At 50.4% G+C, this 18,732-nt stretch overlaps 1 protein-coding gene across 2 annotated transcripts in view; it reads left to right on the forward strand.

Moving 5' to 3' along the window:
- Bdh1 (3-hydroxybutyrate dehydrogenase 1) overlaps positions 1-18,732 on the forward strand; it is a 33,191-nt gene that overhangs the window by 12,073 nt on the left and 2,386 nt on the right. For both annotated transcript variants that reach the window (XM_021645122.2, XM_021645121.2), the window contains exons 2-6: positions 803-928; positions 8,697-8,769; positions 9,725-9,835; positions 11,789-11,930; positions 18,051-18,203. In XM_021645122.2, coding sequence (XP_021500797.2) covers positions 846-928; positions 8,697-8,769; positions 9,725-9,835; positions 11,789-11,930; positions 18,051-18,203 — 562 coding nt within the window. In that variant the 5' untranslated portion in view covers positions 803-845. The remainder of the gene's footprint in view (positions 1-802; positions 929-8,696; positions 8,770-9,724; positions 9,836-11,788; positions 11,931-18,050; positions 18,204-18,732) is intronic.

Genomic DNA, 18,732 nt, shown 5'->3' on the forward strand with positions numbered 1-18,732 from the left:
TGATCCTCCTGCCTCTGTGCCCAGTTCCTAATTATCCCATGTCTCAATACTGCCACAATGATTGTCATCTCATTGACTTGGGGGATGGATAGCTCAGTAGAAGAACATTTGTTTCAATGTGTGGAGCCCTAGATTCCAAGGTTTTTAAACCATGTTGCCTGTCCCTTCGGTATGACTTCTGGGAAACTCTCGTTATCTGTAGCTGGACCAAACAAAACTACTAAATGATTAGAAGGAAAACATCCAGAGCATAATTTATGTCTTTTCGCTTCAGAATCTTACACCTTAGACTCCTGTAGTGTCCAGGCAAATTCAAAAGGTGACATGGTGGTTCTAAGATAGAAGTTGTGACATGTTTTTACTGAGTTCAAGCATAGCTCACCTACCTCGTTGTGTTAGGAATCCGGCTCAGTGATAGAGCACATGCAATAGCATGTGCAGGGCGCTGGCTTCCATCTCTGATACCCCAAACAAAGTGAAACAAAACAGCAAACCACTGGACTGAAGCAAATAAGAAAAAGCAAGTGTAAAGAAAGTGAAAGCTCTGCATGGCCCCATGTAGCAGTGGGCTGCCAGTTATGGACGTTAGATGTTCGAGGTCTTGGGTACCTGCAGAGGACAATGTTGCCTGTCACACGTGGATGGCTGCTCGTTTATGGTTGCCCTGTGAGCTGCTGCTATGCCTTGGCTCCCGGCTTTCCGTCACATGAGGCTGTAGCTTGAGCAGGGCCTGGTCAGCTAACTTCAGCAGCTTGACCACACTCACAAGTGCAAGACGCTGAGCATGCACTTTGTATTTCAGAGCCACCAGGAGGAAGCGGATTGTCCTACAACTCGCTGCCACGATGCTGGCTGCCCGTCTCTCCAGACCGCTGGCACGGCTCCCAGGAAAAACCCTAAGTGTCTGTGACAGAGAAAATGGGTCAAGGTAAGCAACCTAAGGAAGAGTTGGTTGGCCTTGAAGACCACACTTTTCGAAGGTGGGTCCTGAATGTCCTCAGTGCCCGACAGACACCAGCGAAGGCAGCCTCTCATGCTCAGAAGTCAGGCGCTTCCAGGGCTCACAGGGGAAAGAGGAATAGCTTCCTAACTGTCTTCTAAACCCCTTTGCACGTGCTGGGACTGTAGGTCAGGGACAGAGCACTTACCTAGTGTACACATGGTTCCTGATGACTGCAAAAATGAGCAACGATTTTTATCTGATTTTTTTTGGGGGGGGGCACAGGGTTTTTCTCTGTGGAGCCCTGGCTGTCTTGGAACTCACTCTGTAGACCAGGCTGGCCTCGAACTCAGAGCTCTGCCTGCCTCTGCCTCCTGAGTGTTGGGATTAAAGGTGTGTACTATCACTGCCTCGCTCTGGAATGCTTTTATAATTATATAAAAGTTGCAAACGCAAAGGACACCTAGATCCTCCTCAGTCAACTTTCTTAGCCAGTCACAGCATATAAAATCTTGCAGTGATGAACACCAGGAAATTGCCATGGAGATGACAAGCTACAGACCCTATCCAGCCTCCACTAAATGGCCCGTGATGGATCTTTTATACAGCGCACAGTTTCGCCCCTGCCACTGCCATTGCATTTAGTGTGTCTCCTTAGCCTTTTCCCATCAGCAGCAATTCTTCGTCGCCTTCGGTCAGTCCTGACACTGGAAGACTGCTCGCCAGCTATTCTGAAGCCTATCTCTGCTGGTGTAGAGTGTGTGTGCATCTGTGTGTCGGTGTGTGTGTCTCTGTGGTCAAATACAGATTAGCACATTGGCGAAGGGCTTGTAGAAGTGAGGTGCGCCCTCCTTAGCTTATCACCAATGTCCACATGACTCATTTCTTTGGTCTTTTCACATTTACACTTTTAAGTAAGTGCCCCAGACATCCCTGAACTGCTTGTGTGCTTTTAGGAGAATTATTAAATCAGTACAGACTACACAAGCAGATCTTCAGTATTTCGGAGACACCGTCTTACCATGTTGCCCGGGCTGGTTTCCAACTCCCTGGTTAAAGAGGCCCCCACTTGAGCCTGTGAGTGCTGGGGCTAGGTGTATGTAGCCACACTTAGTAGGTCTGTTCCAGGGGGGATTCCAAGGGCAGGTAAGATAGATACACTTCTCCTGGTTATATTTGAGGGACGTGAAACAGAATGTCAACAGCCAGACAATTGCTGTTTCCTATGCTAGTGCGTTAGAACATACACTGTGAATTTCCTCAGCATTTGCTAAAACCCATTTGTATGGGACCCAGAGCAAGAGGCTTAGCTGGAAATAGGACCTCAGGTCTCCACTGTTACTACAGTGAGGGATTTAAAATGCGCCTCCAGGCAGAGCTGTGTCTGCAGGAAGGAGATGTGGATCCTGGCTATTGAAGACTTTTGGAAAGGAGTGACTTTCTGCCTCTTTCTTTCTTTCTTTCTTTCTTTCTTTCTTTCTTTCTTTCCTTTTCTTTTCTTTTTTGGTTTTTGGAGGCTTTGTTTGTTTTGTTCCTAAATTTTATTTGTGGATTAGTACAAAACATTCCAGACCAACCTATGCTAATCACTGTCCTCCTCCTCCTCCTCCTCATCCTGGTTAGTCTGGAAGTAACGCAACTCATAACTCTGCTGTTGGGGACAGCAGGCAACCAGTCTCTGAGCTTGTTCTTCAAATATATATATTTTTTCTGTGAGATATTTCAAATATCTTTTGGAGAAAGACACTTCAGAAGTGACAGTGTTCGCTCTGCCAAGATTCCCAGCTTTCCCATTCACCCTGATTCTCTCCTGGAGGAGCTGCTCAAAATTGGCAGCATCCATGATCCCATCTTCTGCGGTCAAGTGCGAACTTCAGAACCTTATCTATCTATCTATCTATCTATCTATCTATCTATCTATCTATTTACTATTTACTTATTTAGGCCACAAGCGTTTTCATAGGTGGCACGATGGCAGACGAGGCAAAAAGTGCCTTTTTCTTTTTAGTCCATCGTTATTTGTACAAATCCTTGAATGTTACAACATCAGGAATTCTGTGTCCAATGGCTTAAGCAGGAAGGTGGCCTGGAAATCTGGCAGGAACCACTGTTTGCATGGGCACAAATTACGCGTCTTCGAGGACTGCTTTTGTCCAGTTTGCTGTCAGGATTCTGCATGGTTTCTGCTTTGTTGCACATAAATGCCACCCTTGCCCAGGGAGAATTCACCTTCATCTTTGGTGTGAGCACTGTGAATTTAGGAAGAGCTGTGCTCATCTGCAGACCATGCCTACGGCCAGGGGAAGTGGCTTGTGCCATAGGCTTCTAGACCTTCTTAGCTTTAGATGTCCTATTCCCAGTGGGCCAGGACACCCCATTCTTCAGGCTTTAGGGATCTGGCACCTTCAGTCCTGTGGCTCCTCCCTCCTGCCCACTTTCCCTCTGGAATCTATAGAAATCACTGGCCAGCAGTGTCCATGCTGTACTGGTGCCTTGCTGAAGGATATAGTGAAACTGCCCAGTCATTTGTCCACCTCTGTTTTTTTTTTTTTTTAAGCAAGTGATTCGTAAAAATAGAAAATCCTGGAGAGATAGCTCAGTGATTAAGAGGACTGGCTGCTCTTCTGGAAGATTCGCATGCTCCCAGAGGAACATCCTTGTGAGCAGCGCATAAAGGTCTGACTCCAGTTGGAGGGGATCTGATGCCCTCCTCTGGCCCCTGCAGGCACTGCACCAAAGATTTGTCCTTAAAGGGAAGTGGGTCATTAGTTGCGCTTCTGACTCATTTGAGGGAGAGAAACTCGTTCATTACAAGGACATTCTTGCCTGTGTGGCTAAGTGAAGAGTTACCTGGTTATTTCAAGGAGCATGAGGGGCGGGGGCAGAGCTGAGTCAGAATGACTTACATGACCCCCAGGATAAGATATCAGTAGAGGCCCAGAGGGACAGCAACTGCCAAAGGAGGCTGGCCCCAGGGATGACTTTTGCTAAGAACCAGACACAGGGTCTGCAGGGAAGTCTTTGGCTTGATCGGTTTGCCAAGGGCTTCATGCTCCAGTCCTCCCGGAGGGTGTTTCCTGCTGATCTCCAAGCATCCTTGACAGTAGTAACCTTCCGGCCTTGATGCATTTTGAATGTGTCCATTGATGGGACACACAGACAGCCGTGTGGCTTTGGACAGCTCTATATGTAGTCCTTCTTTGTAGTGAGTGGCAACGCTTTGTCCTGTAGAGGCCACCCTCTGTTCCCGGGTCCACCTCTGCGTGCGCAGTCACATCTCCCTCTGGACACCACCCCTTGGATGGACACCCATCCCCTTGCCACCCTTTATTCCATCTGTGTGGTGGCCCCCTGATCGGTAATCCTCAGCCTGTGTTCCTCCTCAGGCAGCACAGCCACCACGGGCCACAGGCCTCAGCAGGGGTCTCACAGGACACATTCAGGTGAAAACTTCCTGAGGAGTGGCTGGCTATGCCACAGACACACACACACACACTCCTTCCCCCATGGCACCTGGAGATCTGCTCCACTTAAGGACTTAATGGCCCCAGTGTCCCTTGGGTTGAGGAGTATCTGGGTGCACCAGAAGATAGGGGTGCCTCTGGCAGATGGCTTACTGACATGTTCCCATCAGGACACTACCACTCATACCCTGCAGTAGTGACGGGCCTAGGGAGGTAGGAAACCTAACAGCCCATGTCTTGGTTTCAGCTGTGTAGACATGGGTGCCGGTGTTTTCACCTGCCCATCCTGGGTTAGAATACCTGCTTTTGGTAGCTATGTAACACTGGAGATTACTGACTGTCCCCCACCCCAGAGGCCATTGTAGGACTGTACTTCTCCCAAGCTGCACTTGGTTCATGCTCTGCAATCTTCTAACCCAGTCTTAACTAGATACAGCCCACTACACCGACCTGTGGAAGTCTCCCCTTGGCGGAAAGTTGAGTTACCGTGCTGGTTCACGATGGGAGCAATAACACAGGTTAAAAACTCTGAGCGGTAAGAAAGGGCAAAAGCCAGAACAGATGCCTGGGTCATCCTGGAAGGCCTCTTCTATATGGCCTGGGGTTTCTGGATGCAAGTGTTCAGATGAGTGGCGGTGTCTGTCACAGGCCCTTGGCATGGAGCTGCTGTCTGCCTCACCGTGCGGATTCTGCTTTAATTGGTCATGAGCAAGGGTCCTGCCACAGATCTCACACAGGTGTGGGAAGCCTAGAAAATTGAAATCAGAGCAGATGAAGCACGGCTGTCAGGGATGACCAGAGGTGGCAGAGAGCCAGGAAGAGCCCAGCAGGACACTCATGCCAGCTGGAGCTGTCCCGTGCTGGACAGAGGCTGAATCACCATCTGTTGGGCTCTGCCTTTCAGGGTTGGGTGCAGAGGGTTTGGGGCCTTGAGTTCTCTGGCTATGTAAAAATGTGCCACTGACTGTGTGTGGTAGAGCCCAATGTCACATACTCACTCATGCTCCATGACGACATAGACACCACAAATTGGACTTGTTTTATTGTTTTTGTGTGTTTTTTTCTTTTGTGGTGGAGGACATGGGACATGAGTGTGATTGGGTGCCTGATGTGGAATTCCCAAAGATTATGTTGAAAAATTATTTTGGAAACACATACATACACACACAAACACACACACACACACAGGAGGATTTTACAGACTAGCAGGAAAGATTTTTATGCTCTGTGGTCACAAAAGCTTCTAGAGCATCTGAAGGATGTTCGAAGTTCAGCAGTGAAAGAAGGAAATGTCCACAGAGCATGGACCAACACAGACAGGATGTGTGTGTGCTGTGCTACGGTCTGAATGCCTTGTAGCCCCCGGGTGCACACGCTGACATCCTGCTCCCATAGAGCTGCTGTATCGTGGTTCTCTAGAGGAACAGAGAAGGAGGGCTTGTGAAAGGCTGTGTTAGATTGGCCAGTCTCAACAATGCCCGTGAACACACCAGAGAGCCAGGGACCCCAGTAGCTGCTCAGACCATAAAGTGGCAGTCTCAAACCAGTGCCGGAGGCCTGGAAGACCCCTTGATCGTCACCAGTTTTTTGTCTGCCTTGGAAGGGAGAGGAAGCTGGGGTTGGATAAAAGCGGTAATGTGCACAGCTCGGGATAAGAGAGAGCAGGCGGGCAGCACTGCTTTCTCCTCAGACAACTTTGCATAGGAGCTCTTTGAGCCGGCTTTGAGGGTAGCTCCTCCTCCGTGGGCGAATCCTTTCTGGAAGCACCCTCACAGACAGAGCTTGTGACTCCTGGCTCGCTTCCAAATCCTGTCAAGTTGACAGGTCAAAGCCACCATGCCAGCTGGTGTGAGGTCTGGCCTTGCGGGGTGTTGGGTCGTGGAGGCCGCTTGTCAGTGGGCTGATGCCTTAGAGATAGAGGTCTAAGACACACACGCCATCCTGTTCTGCCAACTAGAGTCACAGTAGAAACTGTCAGCCTAGGAAGTGGGCTGTCACATCTGGAGCTGCCCAGATTTCAAAACGGTTAAGTTTTCACCCTTTATAAAACCCCTGTGTTAGCCGGGTGGTGGTGACGCACGCCTTTAGTCCCAGTACTTGGGAGGCAGAGGAAGGCAGATCTCTGTGAGTTTGAGGCCAGCCTTAATACAGAGTGATTCTAGGACAGCCAGGGCTACACATAGAGAAACTCTGTCTTGAAAAACTAAACAAACAAACAACAACAACAACAAAAAACCAAAACTAATAATAATAATCCATTGTATTGTTTGTAAGTCACCCTTATTATGGTATTTTATTAGCCGTCTGGCTGACACAGGTGGTAGATAATAAAAGAGATGTTCAGCATCCTTGGTTATTAGAGAATTAACAATTAAAACCACAGTAAGATAATCATAGGTGGTTTTCAACATGCCTAAAATAAAAAAGCAGTGGCCAGGCATGAAATGATATGACTGTAATCGCAGTACTTGGGGGTTGCTGAGACAGGAGGATGTTGGCCGGGTTGAGCCAGTCTGGTCTATGTAAGAAGTTCCATGCTAGCCTGGCCTGCATGAAGGCCTGTCACAGAAGACAACAGTAACAAATAAATACACCTTTAAAAATAGTGAGGATACCAAGTTGTGGGGACTATGTGGGGAAAGTGGGTCCTCATACATCTCTGCTGGGAATGCAGTGTGCCTCCACAGCTCTAGAACTGTAAACAGTTCCCCGGTTTCTATAATAATGAAGCGTGCACCTACCATATGACCCACTGATTGTATTCCTGGGATTTTAGCCAAGAGAAATATGTTTATACAAAATCTTGCCCAGGAATCTTCATAGCAGCTTTATTCATAATAAATCCAAACTGGAAACAACCCAGATGACCTCCAGAAAGTAAACAGTTACACAGTCGCCCGAGTTAGAGAGCATGACTTAGACACAAGAAGCTTATATCCAACAATCTGGATGAGTTTCCAGAGATCAACATTGAGTGTACAAAGCCTGGCCCAGAAGGCTCTGCGCTCTATGATCCATTTTATAACGTTCTCTTTGTTGTTACTGTTTTGTGGTTTTGAGACAGGATTTTACTCTGTGGCTCAGGCTGGGCCAGGAACTCCCAGCAGGTCCTTCCTGCACCAGCCCCCTGAGTGTTGGGATTATAGATTGAGCCACCATGCCTGGCTTTAATGGTAGTTGTAGTGATAAGGGTAAAGAGAAGGATGCACAAAGTGATGGAAATACTATGCATTGTTGCTGTATCATTGCCAGCGTCCTGGCTATGGTAAGTGGTACCGAACGTCTCTCTACTTGCTTTTCTTTCCTTGTCTCTCCTCCCTATCCCTCCTCTCCCACCTCTTCTTTTCCTTTCCTCTCCTCCCTCTCCCCAGATCCCTCTTTCCCTAGAACTGGGGATTGAATCCAGGGTTTTGCCTAGGATGGGATGGGATAGGAAAGGACCATATCACTCAACTGTGTCCACAGCCCTATTTTTACTTTTCATGATAGGACAGGGTCTAACCAAATTGCCCAGGATGGCCTTGAACTTGTGATCCTCCTGATTCGTCTTCCCAAGTAGCTGTGATTACAAGCCTGCCCCACCAAGCCCAGCTCTACTCATCCTTTCTTAACAGTGTGTATGTCTGTAATTATTTCCAAATAAAAAAGTTTAAAAACAATTATCGGAAAGCATCATTGAGCTTACAGAATTAAAACACTGAAATTACAGAAGGCTTTAACTTTTATTTAGAGTGTGTGTGTGTGTGTGGGTGTGCGCACACTTGTGTGTTCATGGGAAGGTCAGAGGACAACTTCTTGCAGGAATCAGTTATCTCCTAGCATCCCGTGGGCTCCAGTGATGAATCTCAGGCTGGCAGGCCTGGCAGCAATAACCTTTACCCACTAAGCCATCTCATCAGCCCGCAGAAGGCTCTTTTCTGAAAGCATATGCACACTCTAATTATCCCAGAGCACTGACCATCTGCATACCCCAGAAAGTGGGAAGTGAACATTACTGTAGCAGGCCACGCGCCGGTCAAGTTTTCCTGTGGCCTTCTAAGAAAAGAAGCCTTTGGGTTGGCTTTCTTCTCGGGAGGGCATCTCCTGTATGGTGGCTGGGGAGGTGGCTGCTGCACTGCCCTCCTGCCTGGCTCCTGGTGGAAAGGGGCTCCCTAGCAGCAGTCTCCAGAGGCTGGAATGGGGAGAAAGTCAGCCTAGGTGGTGATTGAAGGTGTTCTGGGGTGTTTCTGCGCGGGAGTGGGGTCTGAAGAGAGACTAGGACCTTGCATTCATGGCTTGCTGTTTTCTTGCAGACACATGCTGTTGTTTTACCCGGCCTCCTTCACCCCTGTCACCCGCCGGACTTATGCCAGTCAGGCAGATGCGGTGAGTGGCCGCCAGCTCCCTGGGAGCCATCGGGTTGGGGAGGGCGCTTTTGGGACCTTAGGCCTTGAGCTGCGCTCTGAACGGGCCTGAACGGTGTTCAGGACATTCCGAACCACGTTCTCACTTAACCCTTCTTTGAGGCCCTCCCATCAGTAGGGAGACGCTCCAGGGAGTTTGTGGGAGGCCTGCTGGGAAGCAGAGAGCTTAGGGGTTCAGAGTGAGGCTCTGGGCTCTCTGCTCCAGGCCTCTTATTAATTGCATTGGACTTTTTGAAAGCATCTGTTTCCTCACTGACACGTGCAGTAATCACGGTCACGCAATTGCAATGGTTCTCAACCTGTGGGTCTCGACCCCCTGTGGCCACCCAACCCTGGTTGGGTAAGATCATCAGAAAACACAGATATTTACCTTATCGTTTATAACAGTAGCAACATTACAGTTATGAAGTAGCAACAAGAGTAACTTATGGTTGGGGAACATGAGGAACTGGAGTAAAGGGTGTTGAATCACGGGTCTCTGGGGTTTTGCTTGGGGATGGGGAGTCATGGGGACAGAGTACCCTGCAGTGTCCTGGATAAGCCTGGCTTGGATGAAGGTGACAAGGACAGTGAGCATCGTGGAGACTGTAGATGAAGACACTGAGATCCGAAAGCAGGAGTCCGTTCCCCAGGCAGTGTTGGTGGTGGCGGACTCTCGGTTAGAGCTTGGTCTCCTGATGCTGAGTCTCCGTAGACCTTGGTGCTTGTCGTTATCGAGACAGTGAGAACCAAATGGAAGGATGGGGCCTGGTCAGCCAGCGTGTGATAGAGTCACTGCCCGGAGGGCTGGGGAGGGTTGGGAAGGGCTGGGGAGGGTTGGGAAGGGCTGGGGAGGGTTGGGAAGGGCTTGCTCGGTAGGGCTTGGTTCTCTACTGCAGGATCCTGGGTTCCTAAATCGGTTTAACCCTCTAAAACAGGCTAGCGGCAAAGCTGTCCTGGTTACAGGCTGTGACTCCGGATTTGGGTTCTCTTTGGCCAAACATCTGCACTCAAAAGGTTTCCTTGTATTTGCTGGCTGCTTGCTGAAGGTAAGACTGGGTCATTTTCTTCACCGTTGTCCAAGCAGTTACAGTGTGTGCACGTGTGTGCGTGTGCATTTGTGCGTGCGCTTTTCTAACACCTGTTGCTAAAATAGCCTACACCTTTTCCACTTCCGTTTCATTTGTTCTACATAGCGTTTTGCATGTATGCATGCATGCATCCACCCACCAATCCTTATGTCCATCATCTGTTGCTCTGCCATTTGTTCATTTATCAAATGATAATGATGGGCTTGACAGTTTGCTAGATGCTGTGGAATAAGACTGGTCCAAGATCCAGTATCTTGGTTAGGGTTAACATTGTTGCGATGAACGCCAAAAGCAAGCTGGGGAGTAAGATTTTTATTTTGCCTACATTTCCGTATCACAGTTCTTCATAGAAGGAAGTGAGGGCAGGAACTCAAACAGAGCAGGAACCTGGAGGCAGAAGCCGATGGGGAAGCCATGGGGGGATGCTGCTTACTGGCTTGCTCCTCATGGCTTGCTCAGCCTGCTTTCTGATAGAGCCCAGGACCACCAGCTCCAGAGGTGGTATCACCACCATGGGCTAGGCCTTCCCACATCAGTCACTAATTAAGAAATTGCCCTGTAGACTTGCCTACAGCTTCGTTTCTGAGAGGAGTTAGTTTCCTCCTCTCAGATGACTCCAGTTGGGTCGAGCTGACATAAAACTAGCGAGCACAGCTCAGGAGCTCTCTGTCCAGTGTGCACAGCTGCAGCTGAAGAACTAGAAAGCGTTCTCAGCATATCCAAGGATGGTCAGGGGGAGCGCATCAAAGGAAGGATTGTCTTTGACTTGACGAAGGAGGTGATATTTGTTCAGGGCTGTGGGGACTAAGTCATGCTGTCATGGATGGAGACTGGGAGGGGTGACCTTACAGACGGAAGGGATGGCCCAAGCACAGCCTTGGAAGTATAGAGCCAGCTGCTTCGAGACATCAGGTGGCATTTAGGCTACATGAAGGGAAGTACTGGGACATGAGACTGCAAATGTCACTAGGGCACCGTCCCCCAGCTTAGAGAGTTAGGCAGCCTCCACAGGTCACTTTTAGGACATTTCCTTGTCTTAATATTTTTCCTTTTAGTTCTTTTCAGTTATCACACACACACACACACACACACACCCCTCAAACCCTGGGCAGCCACTGTTTTCCATTTCCCTAGACTTCCCTTCTCTGGGCGTTCCTCATGTTAGACTCAAGCATGCTGGGAATTTTTTTTCCTGTGTCTTTCACATAGCACACTGTTTTGTTTGTTTTTAGACAGAATCTCACTGTGTGGCTCTAGCTGGCCTGGAACTCACAGAGATCCATTCTCTGCCTTTCAAGTGCTGGGATTAAGGCATGCCCCAGCACGCCTGGCCTTAGCATGTTTTTGAGAGCCATCTACATTGTAGTATGTGTCATAGATCATTTCTTTGTCTGCAGAATATTACTTGGTAATGACAGTACTTTTTTTGCTCATTTACACTCCAGATAAATTAGGTACAATTTTTAGAATATTTTTATATGCGTGGATGTTTTTCCTGCATACATGTATAACACATGTGTGCCTGGTGCCCTCAGAGGCCAGAAGAGGGTGTTGGATCTCCTGAACTGGGGTTATAACTGGTTGTGATTCACTATGTAGGTGCCGGGAACTGAACTCAAGTCCTCTGCAAGAGCAGCAAGAGCTCTTAGTTGCTGAGCTGTCTTTCTAGCCCCAAACTGCATTTTCAACACGTCCATAAAAATAAAAATAAACTTTCATCCAGGATATTTATTTAAAAAAATGGTTGGGTTCTGGTTAATTTTTGTTACTGGGAGCATTCACGTGCACGTTAGTGTAAGCCTCAGGCTTTGCAAGGAATTTGAATCAGTCCCTACCTGGGCCGGGTCCTAAGTTCAGAGCCTGCCCCAGGGTGGGACAGACAGACAGACTGCAGCCCTGTCTCCCCCCCAGGACAAAGGGGATGCTGGGGTCAAGGAGCTGGACAGCTTGAAGAGTGACCGACTGAGAACCATCCAGCTCAATGTCTGCAACAGCGAAGAGATAGAGAAAGCCGTGGAGACCGTCCGCTCCGGCCTGAAGGACCCTGAGAAGGGTAAGGGCCCCGTGAGACTGTGGGCTTGGTATGTGGCGCTATTCTAGGGCTCCTACCCAACACTACCCTCTATTTGCTGGCACCCTGGCAAAAGGCTGTATTGTTTAAACTCTTCTTCCTGCTCCGTAAAAGGAAGCGGATTAAATGAAACATGCCTGTGCAATAGGGCAGTAAAATATGGCCAGAGGCCAGTTTGAAATCTGGAGAGCACAGACGGACGTACTGGTTCAGGCCAGTTCATCCAATGCTCTTTGAATGGCCCCCTCTGGTGGAGACACAAAGATAGCTAAAGCAGCCTCCGTCCCTGAGGACCTAACAGTGTAATGAGTGGATGGATTTCACCACCAGGGTGCAGGGCACAGGCCGGAGCAGAGCAGCAGGGAAGGGGGCTGAGTGCGGTGCCAGGGGTATGGCAGGGATGGGTAGTGTGGTAAAGAGCTAGGAGATCATGTTGGAAGGAGAGCAGAGCGTGTGCCATGATGGTGTCCTGGGGTGTGGCAAATGGTCCAATGGTGAGGTTGAGATTGGTGGTGGCAGCAAGGTGAGGTAGGGGACTGTCTTCTCTGCGGAAGGTGCTGGAGAGTCCAGGGGCTGAGGTAATGGCCTGGCCTGGCTTGTGAAGCTCTCTCTGAAGCCTGCATTGGAGCGGGGGAAAGATGGGTTAAAGGAGAATATGGGTGGGCGCAGTCCTGAGCATGGCGGTAGGTGGGGCTCCCTAGCGGTACTGAGAGGACAAAAACTGGCGGGCTTGATTTGGATGTGGGGATGAAGAGGCAAGAGGCATCTGTCCTACGTGTCTGGTGTCCTCAACTCCGAGAGCAAGATGAGGACTGAGCAGACATGAAGGTGGCCGTGGGACAGTAGGGGAGTGTCCAGAGGTGATACAAGGAGTTAGGACCCAGGGAGGAAGGGAGGTTGGACACGCTGCCTCAAGGCTAAAGGCATAGAAAGTTTGGAGAGCCAGTGGTCAAAGGTCAGACACTACAGAGACTTCCCGAGGCCTGAACACCTGGCATCTTCCTAGTTCAGCCTGTGTGGAGGACCTTGGTTTGAGGGATTCTGTTCTCCAGTTCTGGGGGTACTATCCAAGTGGAACCCCAGAAGCACAGAGCTGGGCCCTGTGGAAGAGCTGGTCTGTGTTGTTGATCTTAGAGCCCGTTGGCAGGCCAGGACAAAAAGGGTTTGCCTCAGTTAGCTCCCTGCTGCGCAGGTGCTGGGTGGGGTCCAGTGAAGGTGGCCTACACCTGTGCTGTGTGACTGACCAAATTTGCCAGCCTGAAAAAAATGTTGCCATCTCTGAGAAGGGCCTGTGCCACGTGGCTAGCTGTGGAGAGGCTGTTCGTTAGGGAGCCTGTCACTGGTGTCCCCTCAGCAGCTCAGCGCTGCCACCCTACTCTCCTAGAGGCCATTGGGGGGAGGGCGGATGGCGCTGTGTTTTCCAGGAGCAGCCTAGCGGGTTGGATCCCAGTGGGATGATTACAGCCGCATCGCCTGTCACCCCTTCTCCCAGCAGCCTCCCAGGGCGGCTACCTTCACACACTAGGAGGTGGGAAAGCAGCAGCACCCAAAAGCCCAGAATCATGGCTGTGGGGCTTGTGATTGACAGGAAGGAGCCCAGCTGGGATCCATGGCCACGGCTCTGCCACTCACCGAAACCCGCTTCAACCGTACTGCATTCTGGGGGGAAAGATTTGGAATTTTCAGGTTCAAAACCAGAAAACTGAACAGTCAAACAGCATTCGCGTACCCCACCCCCATCTTCTTTTCCCATCTTCCCTGCCAGGTATCCCTCCGCTTCCGGATGGGTCTCCCCTCTGGCCCTAGTTGTCCTTCCGGCAAATCCTCCAGCCGAGCAGTGCTGGCTTTGACCTCCAGGTGGCGCTCCCCCTCCCATAGATTCCCAGCAGCTCTGGAATATCTTGGACACTCACCATCTTGGACCCTATTGGGCGCATTTTGGTGCTGATTTTCACTCTGGTTCCATGGATCAGTCACTGGCAAAGCCTGGGAGGCCAGCCTCGGGCCCTGAGGTAGAAGGGACTCTCTGTTTATAGTGCGCAGCCATCTTGCATTAGACCACCTACTCTACTTAGTAGGACTCCAAGGGACCTGTGACCAGCCCTCCCCACTCCAGGAAAACCTGTGGGTGCAGCCTGACCCTGGAATCACTATTTACCGATCAGTAAGCATTTATTGAGTCCCTGCTGTATGCCTAGGACTATGCTTGGTGCCTGGAGGGTTCTGACCCTGCAGGAGGAGCTTGGAACTGGGTACCAACCTAGTGGCAACTCAACAACCCAGGGGCATCATGCTGTGGGCAGGGAATACCTTACACGGAGCATGCCCCTTGGTCTGGGCGGGGCAGACTGGATTTACCCAGGTCTTCGCCTCCACATAGAAGTGTGACTTGGGCGTGAACCAGGTCCTGTGGGGGCCATAGCTTGCCCATCTGTGAAGTGGTAAAGTGCGTCTAGCCATCCGTTGCCTAGGTTAGACCTCACCACTGTTGGAGGCAAGGGGCCACAGGAATGAGAGGTACTGGAAGGAGACAGATTAGCCTGGCTATAGGTCCAGGGTAGAGATAAAGGATGGAGATTGAAGCAAGGAGTCCTGTGCTGGGGGATGGGGATCTTCTCTGACAGCGCAATGGAGAGGTAAACCAGGACCCAAGTTACTTCGGGAGGAAACAGAATGGATTCCTTGCCACAGCAAAGGAAACCAACAACTCTGTGTGGCTAAGCATGAGGGCTTGTCCTCAGACCTGGGTCCAAATCGCACCTCCCTCTCCTGGTCCCTGGTGACATAGAGCACAGGCCCAGCCACTGGGAGCTTCTGCTGCCTCATTCAGCTGTGGGCTGGATTGGCATCTACTGTGTGAGTTAGTTACGAGGTCGGGTGACACCAGCAGGTGGCGCTCCAGGACCTAGTAGCCGTCGTTCTGATCATCCGTCCTCTTCCCAGCCCTGGGTTTCACAGTGGACCATTGGCTGGTGTGTCCCACTAACAGACAACAGAGCAGACGTGGGGACTCAGTGTGTTTGGTGAGGTAGGGATGAGTTAGGACCATGGAGCTCAGATGGAAGGGACTGGAGGAGGAGGGGGAGGAGGAGGATTTGTGGATCCATGCCTCCCGAGGGCACATGGGAGTTGTCTGGACATGGCCATTCTGGGAAAGCAGCTGCCTTCCTGGCTGGTAGGAGTGCTGTTGGAGTTTGCTTAGAACACAGACTGCCTGAGGAGTCTAGAGAGCGACTTGGTCAACTCCTGCTCCTTGTCAAATCAGCAGGCCCGTCACACAGTGTGCTTTCACAGGTTACGTTTAATCCTTATTGGAAAGTGGTGCTGGATACAATTGTTTTACTTTTTAGGTAGAGTGTGCAGCACAGGCCTTTCAGGTCATGTATGTGATGCTGTCTCGCCAGAATCAAACACAGTGTCACTGGAAAATTTCACACACACAAAAAACAAAAACCAAACCAAACAACAACAATAACAACAAAAACAAGGTAGAAGAGGAGACTGTGGTGACATTCAGGAGAGTCAGGCTGGGGATAGGATGGTGGGTGTGCCGGCTAGGGGTGGAGGTGGGTAAAAGGTGTTAGGATGGGGCTGGGCATGCTGGGTGCCACTGACACCAGGGGGGAAGCTGGTGTCCAGGGACTTTATTAGTAGATGGTGTGTCAGAAGAGAATGCAAGTAGGGGCAGAGCTTGGTTGGGGCCTCTTGGAGGCCGTAGGAGAACATGGTGAGCAGTGGATAGAGGCTGGGGTCCAGGGTGGTGTGACCGGATAGAGAGGGTAGGATGGTCACGGAAGTAGGACCTCAAGTGGCAAGGTTCTCTCTCTCCCTTTCTTGAGACAGGGTTTCTCTGTGAAGCCTTGGCTATCCTGGAACTCACTCTGTAGACCAGGCTGGCCTCAAGCTCAAAGATCTGCCTGCCCCTGCCTCCAGAATTCTGGAATTAAAGGCGTGCTCCACCACCACCCTGCTCAAAGAAGGCTCTTTAGAACACAGATGTAGCATCTGTAGACATTCACCACCCAACACACGTGTATTGAGTTCCTGATACAGAGTTGAAGGGAGGTTCCCAGGGCGAGGGAGAAGTTGAGGCTGACAGCTGTTGGACAGTGGCATGGACGTGGGCCTAAGGATTAGCCATAGCTGCCAGAGAGGCTCTGGGCTCCCAGGAGGAAAGACTCAGGGAAGTCTGAAGACAGACCTGGGAGCTGTGGGGTTTCTCAGATGCCTCCGGTTCTGTGGGTTGTGTCTCAGGGTCACAAGTAATGCCTGAGCTGTGGGCAGGAAGCCCCAGCAGGCAGCAGGCAGGAGGAGGCCTCTCTTTTGGACACTTAAGTTAACCAGCAATTTCCTGTCCTTAATAAATGCCCTTAATTCCCCATAATTGAAGGAGAAGGCATCAGAGGTCAGCTGACCAAGCTTTAATTTAGGCAAGACGGAAGGGAGGCAACTGGAGACCAATTATTCTGTCATTTGCACAGACTCATTCCAAGGATGCACTGGGAGAGTGAGGCTGGGGCCTCCTCCTCACGGGTGTTGAGCAGTCATCTGTCTGCTGAAGGCCCTGCAAGGAGCACGGGGTTTTCAGGGCAGATCAAAGTCTGATGATCTCTTCGACAAAAAAGCAGGACCCACTCTGCCCTGGGCCTCTGGCCTATCCACCACTATTTCTTCTCTCTCCTCCTCTTTCCTCCTCCTCCTCCTTCCTCTTCCCTCTTTCTCTGTCCTCTACTTCTCCTTCTTCCTCTTCTTCTTTCTCCTCCTCCTCTTTATTCTTCACAGGGTTTCTCTGTATAGCCTTGGCTGTCCTGGTCTCGCTTTGTAGACCAGGCTGGCCTTGAAATCACACAGATCTACCTGCCTCTGAGTGCTGGGATTACATGCCCACTCCCATCCACTTCTTATACCCAGAAAACTGAACTCAAAGCAAGCCCTAAAAAAAAAAAAAAAAGACCGCGTTCCCTTGGCTCAGGTTCAACTCTGCCTCAGACTTAATGATGAGACTTAAAAATCTGTCTTTTTCCTTGACAGCTTTGGTTTCCCTTGCTGCAAAAATAGTTTACATACAAAATAAACTCCAAGAACTTTCCAGAACCAACATTGTCTGGGTCTACAAAAGCCAGCTGTCCCTTAGCTGCTCGAGTATGTAACAGTCAAGTGGAGCATGCTGGGAGAATAGGTGTCCCCTCAGAGCCTGTATCATCACTGAGTCTCTTAAGGGGGAAAGAAGAGAGACCCTGGCAAATGGGCTACAGAGTCAGGGGACCTTAAATGTGTGACCACCAGTAAACAGCAGCACACTCAGAGGAGAACCGTGAGAGAACAGAGAACTGTTAAGAGCTCTGAGGTGGAGTTGGGTGGGGCCTGGTCATGAGCAAGGATTGGCGGCAGTGCCCGTAACTTAATGAGTGACCTTGACCATTTGTGCCCCTCTGTGAACTTGGCTTGGAAAATTCCTGAGGTTTCCCTGGCCGCTGGTGAGAGGGGTGACAGAAGCAATAGCCGAGTTGAATGCTCAGGTGCAGGGTGCAGCTTGAGGACATATAGAGGAGAGGGAAATGCCCGTGTTTATGACTTTCCTGTAGCTGTGATGAACACCATGACCAAAAACCACACTGGGAGGAAAGGGTTTATTTAGCATAGAAACTTCCACGGCACAGTTTGTCACTCAAGGAAGTCGGAGCAGGAACTCAAAACAGGAGCCTGGAGGCAAGAGCAGAGGCAAAAGCTGCTTACTGGCTTGCTCTATGTGGCTTGTTCAACATAGCCTTCTCATACACCCCAGAACCACCTGGCAAGTCACAACAGCACCCACAGTGGTGTGGGCCCTTCCAAACCGATCTTAGTCATGAGGGGCTGAGAATCGCTTCAGCCAGCAGTGACGTGAAGCCCGGATATGCTTCCAAAGGGACATTCTATTCTGCCAGGATGTCAGGTGTCCCTCCCCCTTCATTCTTGGGTAACTCTAGAAATGTTTCCTGAAAGCCTTGGGCAAGAGGCTAGGTAGTCATGGAAGAAAGAGATCAGGGTAGAGGGCAGGGGGCAAGCTAGTGGGAGGCCTCTGAGCCCGTGGGGTGACTGGCTATGTCCTCTCTTGGCCAGGCATGTGGGGCCTGGTGAACAACGCAGGCATCTCAACCTTCGGGGAAGTGGAGTTCACCAGCATGGAGACGTATAAGGAGGTGGCCGAGGTGAATCTCTGGGGAACGGTACGCACAACAAAGTCCTTCCTCCCGCTTCTCCGAAGAGCCAAAGGTGAGTTCTCCCCGCCCCCTCCCCGTACCTGCCAACATCCACAATAGCAAGTCTCGGAGCCACGGCGGCCTTGGCAGTGGTGGTAGGCAGACTTGCATGGCCAGGTAGGTCTGCGGCTTTCAGAAGTGGAGCGGATGAGCTAGGCGTGGTGAACATCTGTAAGCCCGTTTGGCACACTGAGGCAGGAAGATCTTGAGGTTCAGGTCGGTGTGGGCTACATCGTGAGACCCTGTCTTCAAAAACACACGAAGAAGGTAGAGCAGTGGTCTGCGCGCTCAGGGATCACAGAGGCTTGCCCTCCAAGAACTGATTCTGGAGAAGCAATGACCACATGCTGTTAGATCACAAATGTTGGCAAGAGAGATTGAGGGGGGGGGGAGGTTGTGTTGTTCAGTTCAAACTGGAGACTAGAAGTATTGACCAAATCATATAAAATAGCCAAATGTGAGCAAAACCACCTCTAAAGTCATACAGTTTGATTTTTAACAGCAAGCTGTTTGTGACAAGAGGGACCAGATGCCCCAGACCT

The sequence above is a fragment of the Meriones unguiculatus genome, chromosome 17, assembly GCF_030254825.1.
Source record: "Meriones unguiculatus strain TT.TT164.6M chromosome 17, Bangor_MerUng_6.1, whole genome shotgun sequence".
Taxonomy (NCBI): Eukaryota; Metazoa; Chordata; class Mammalia; order Rodentia; family Muridae; genus Meriones; species Meriones unguiculatus.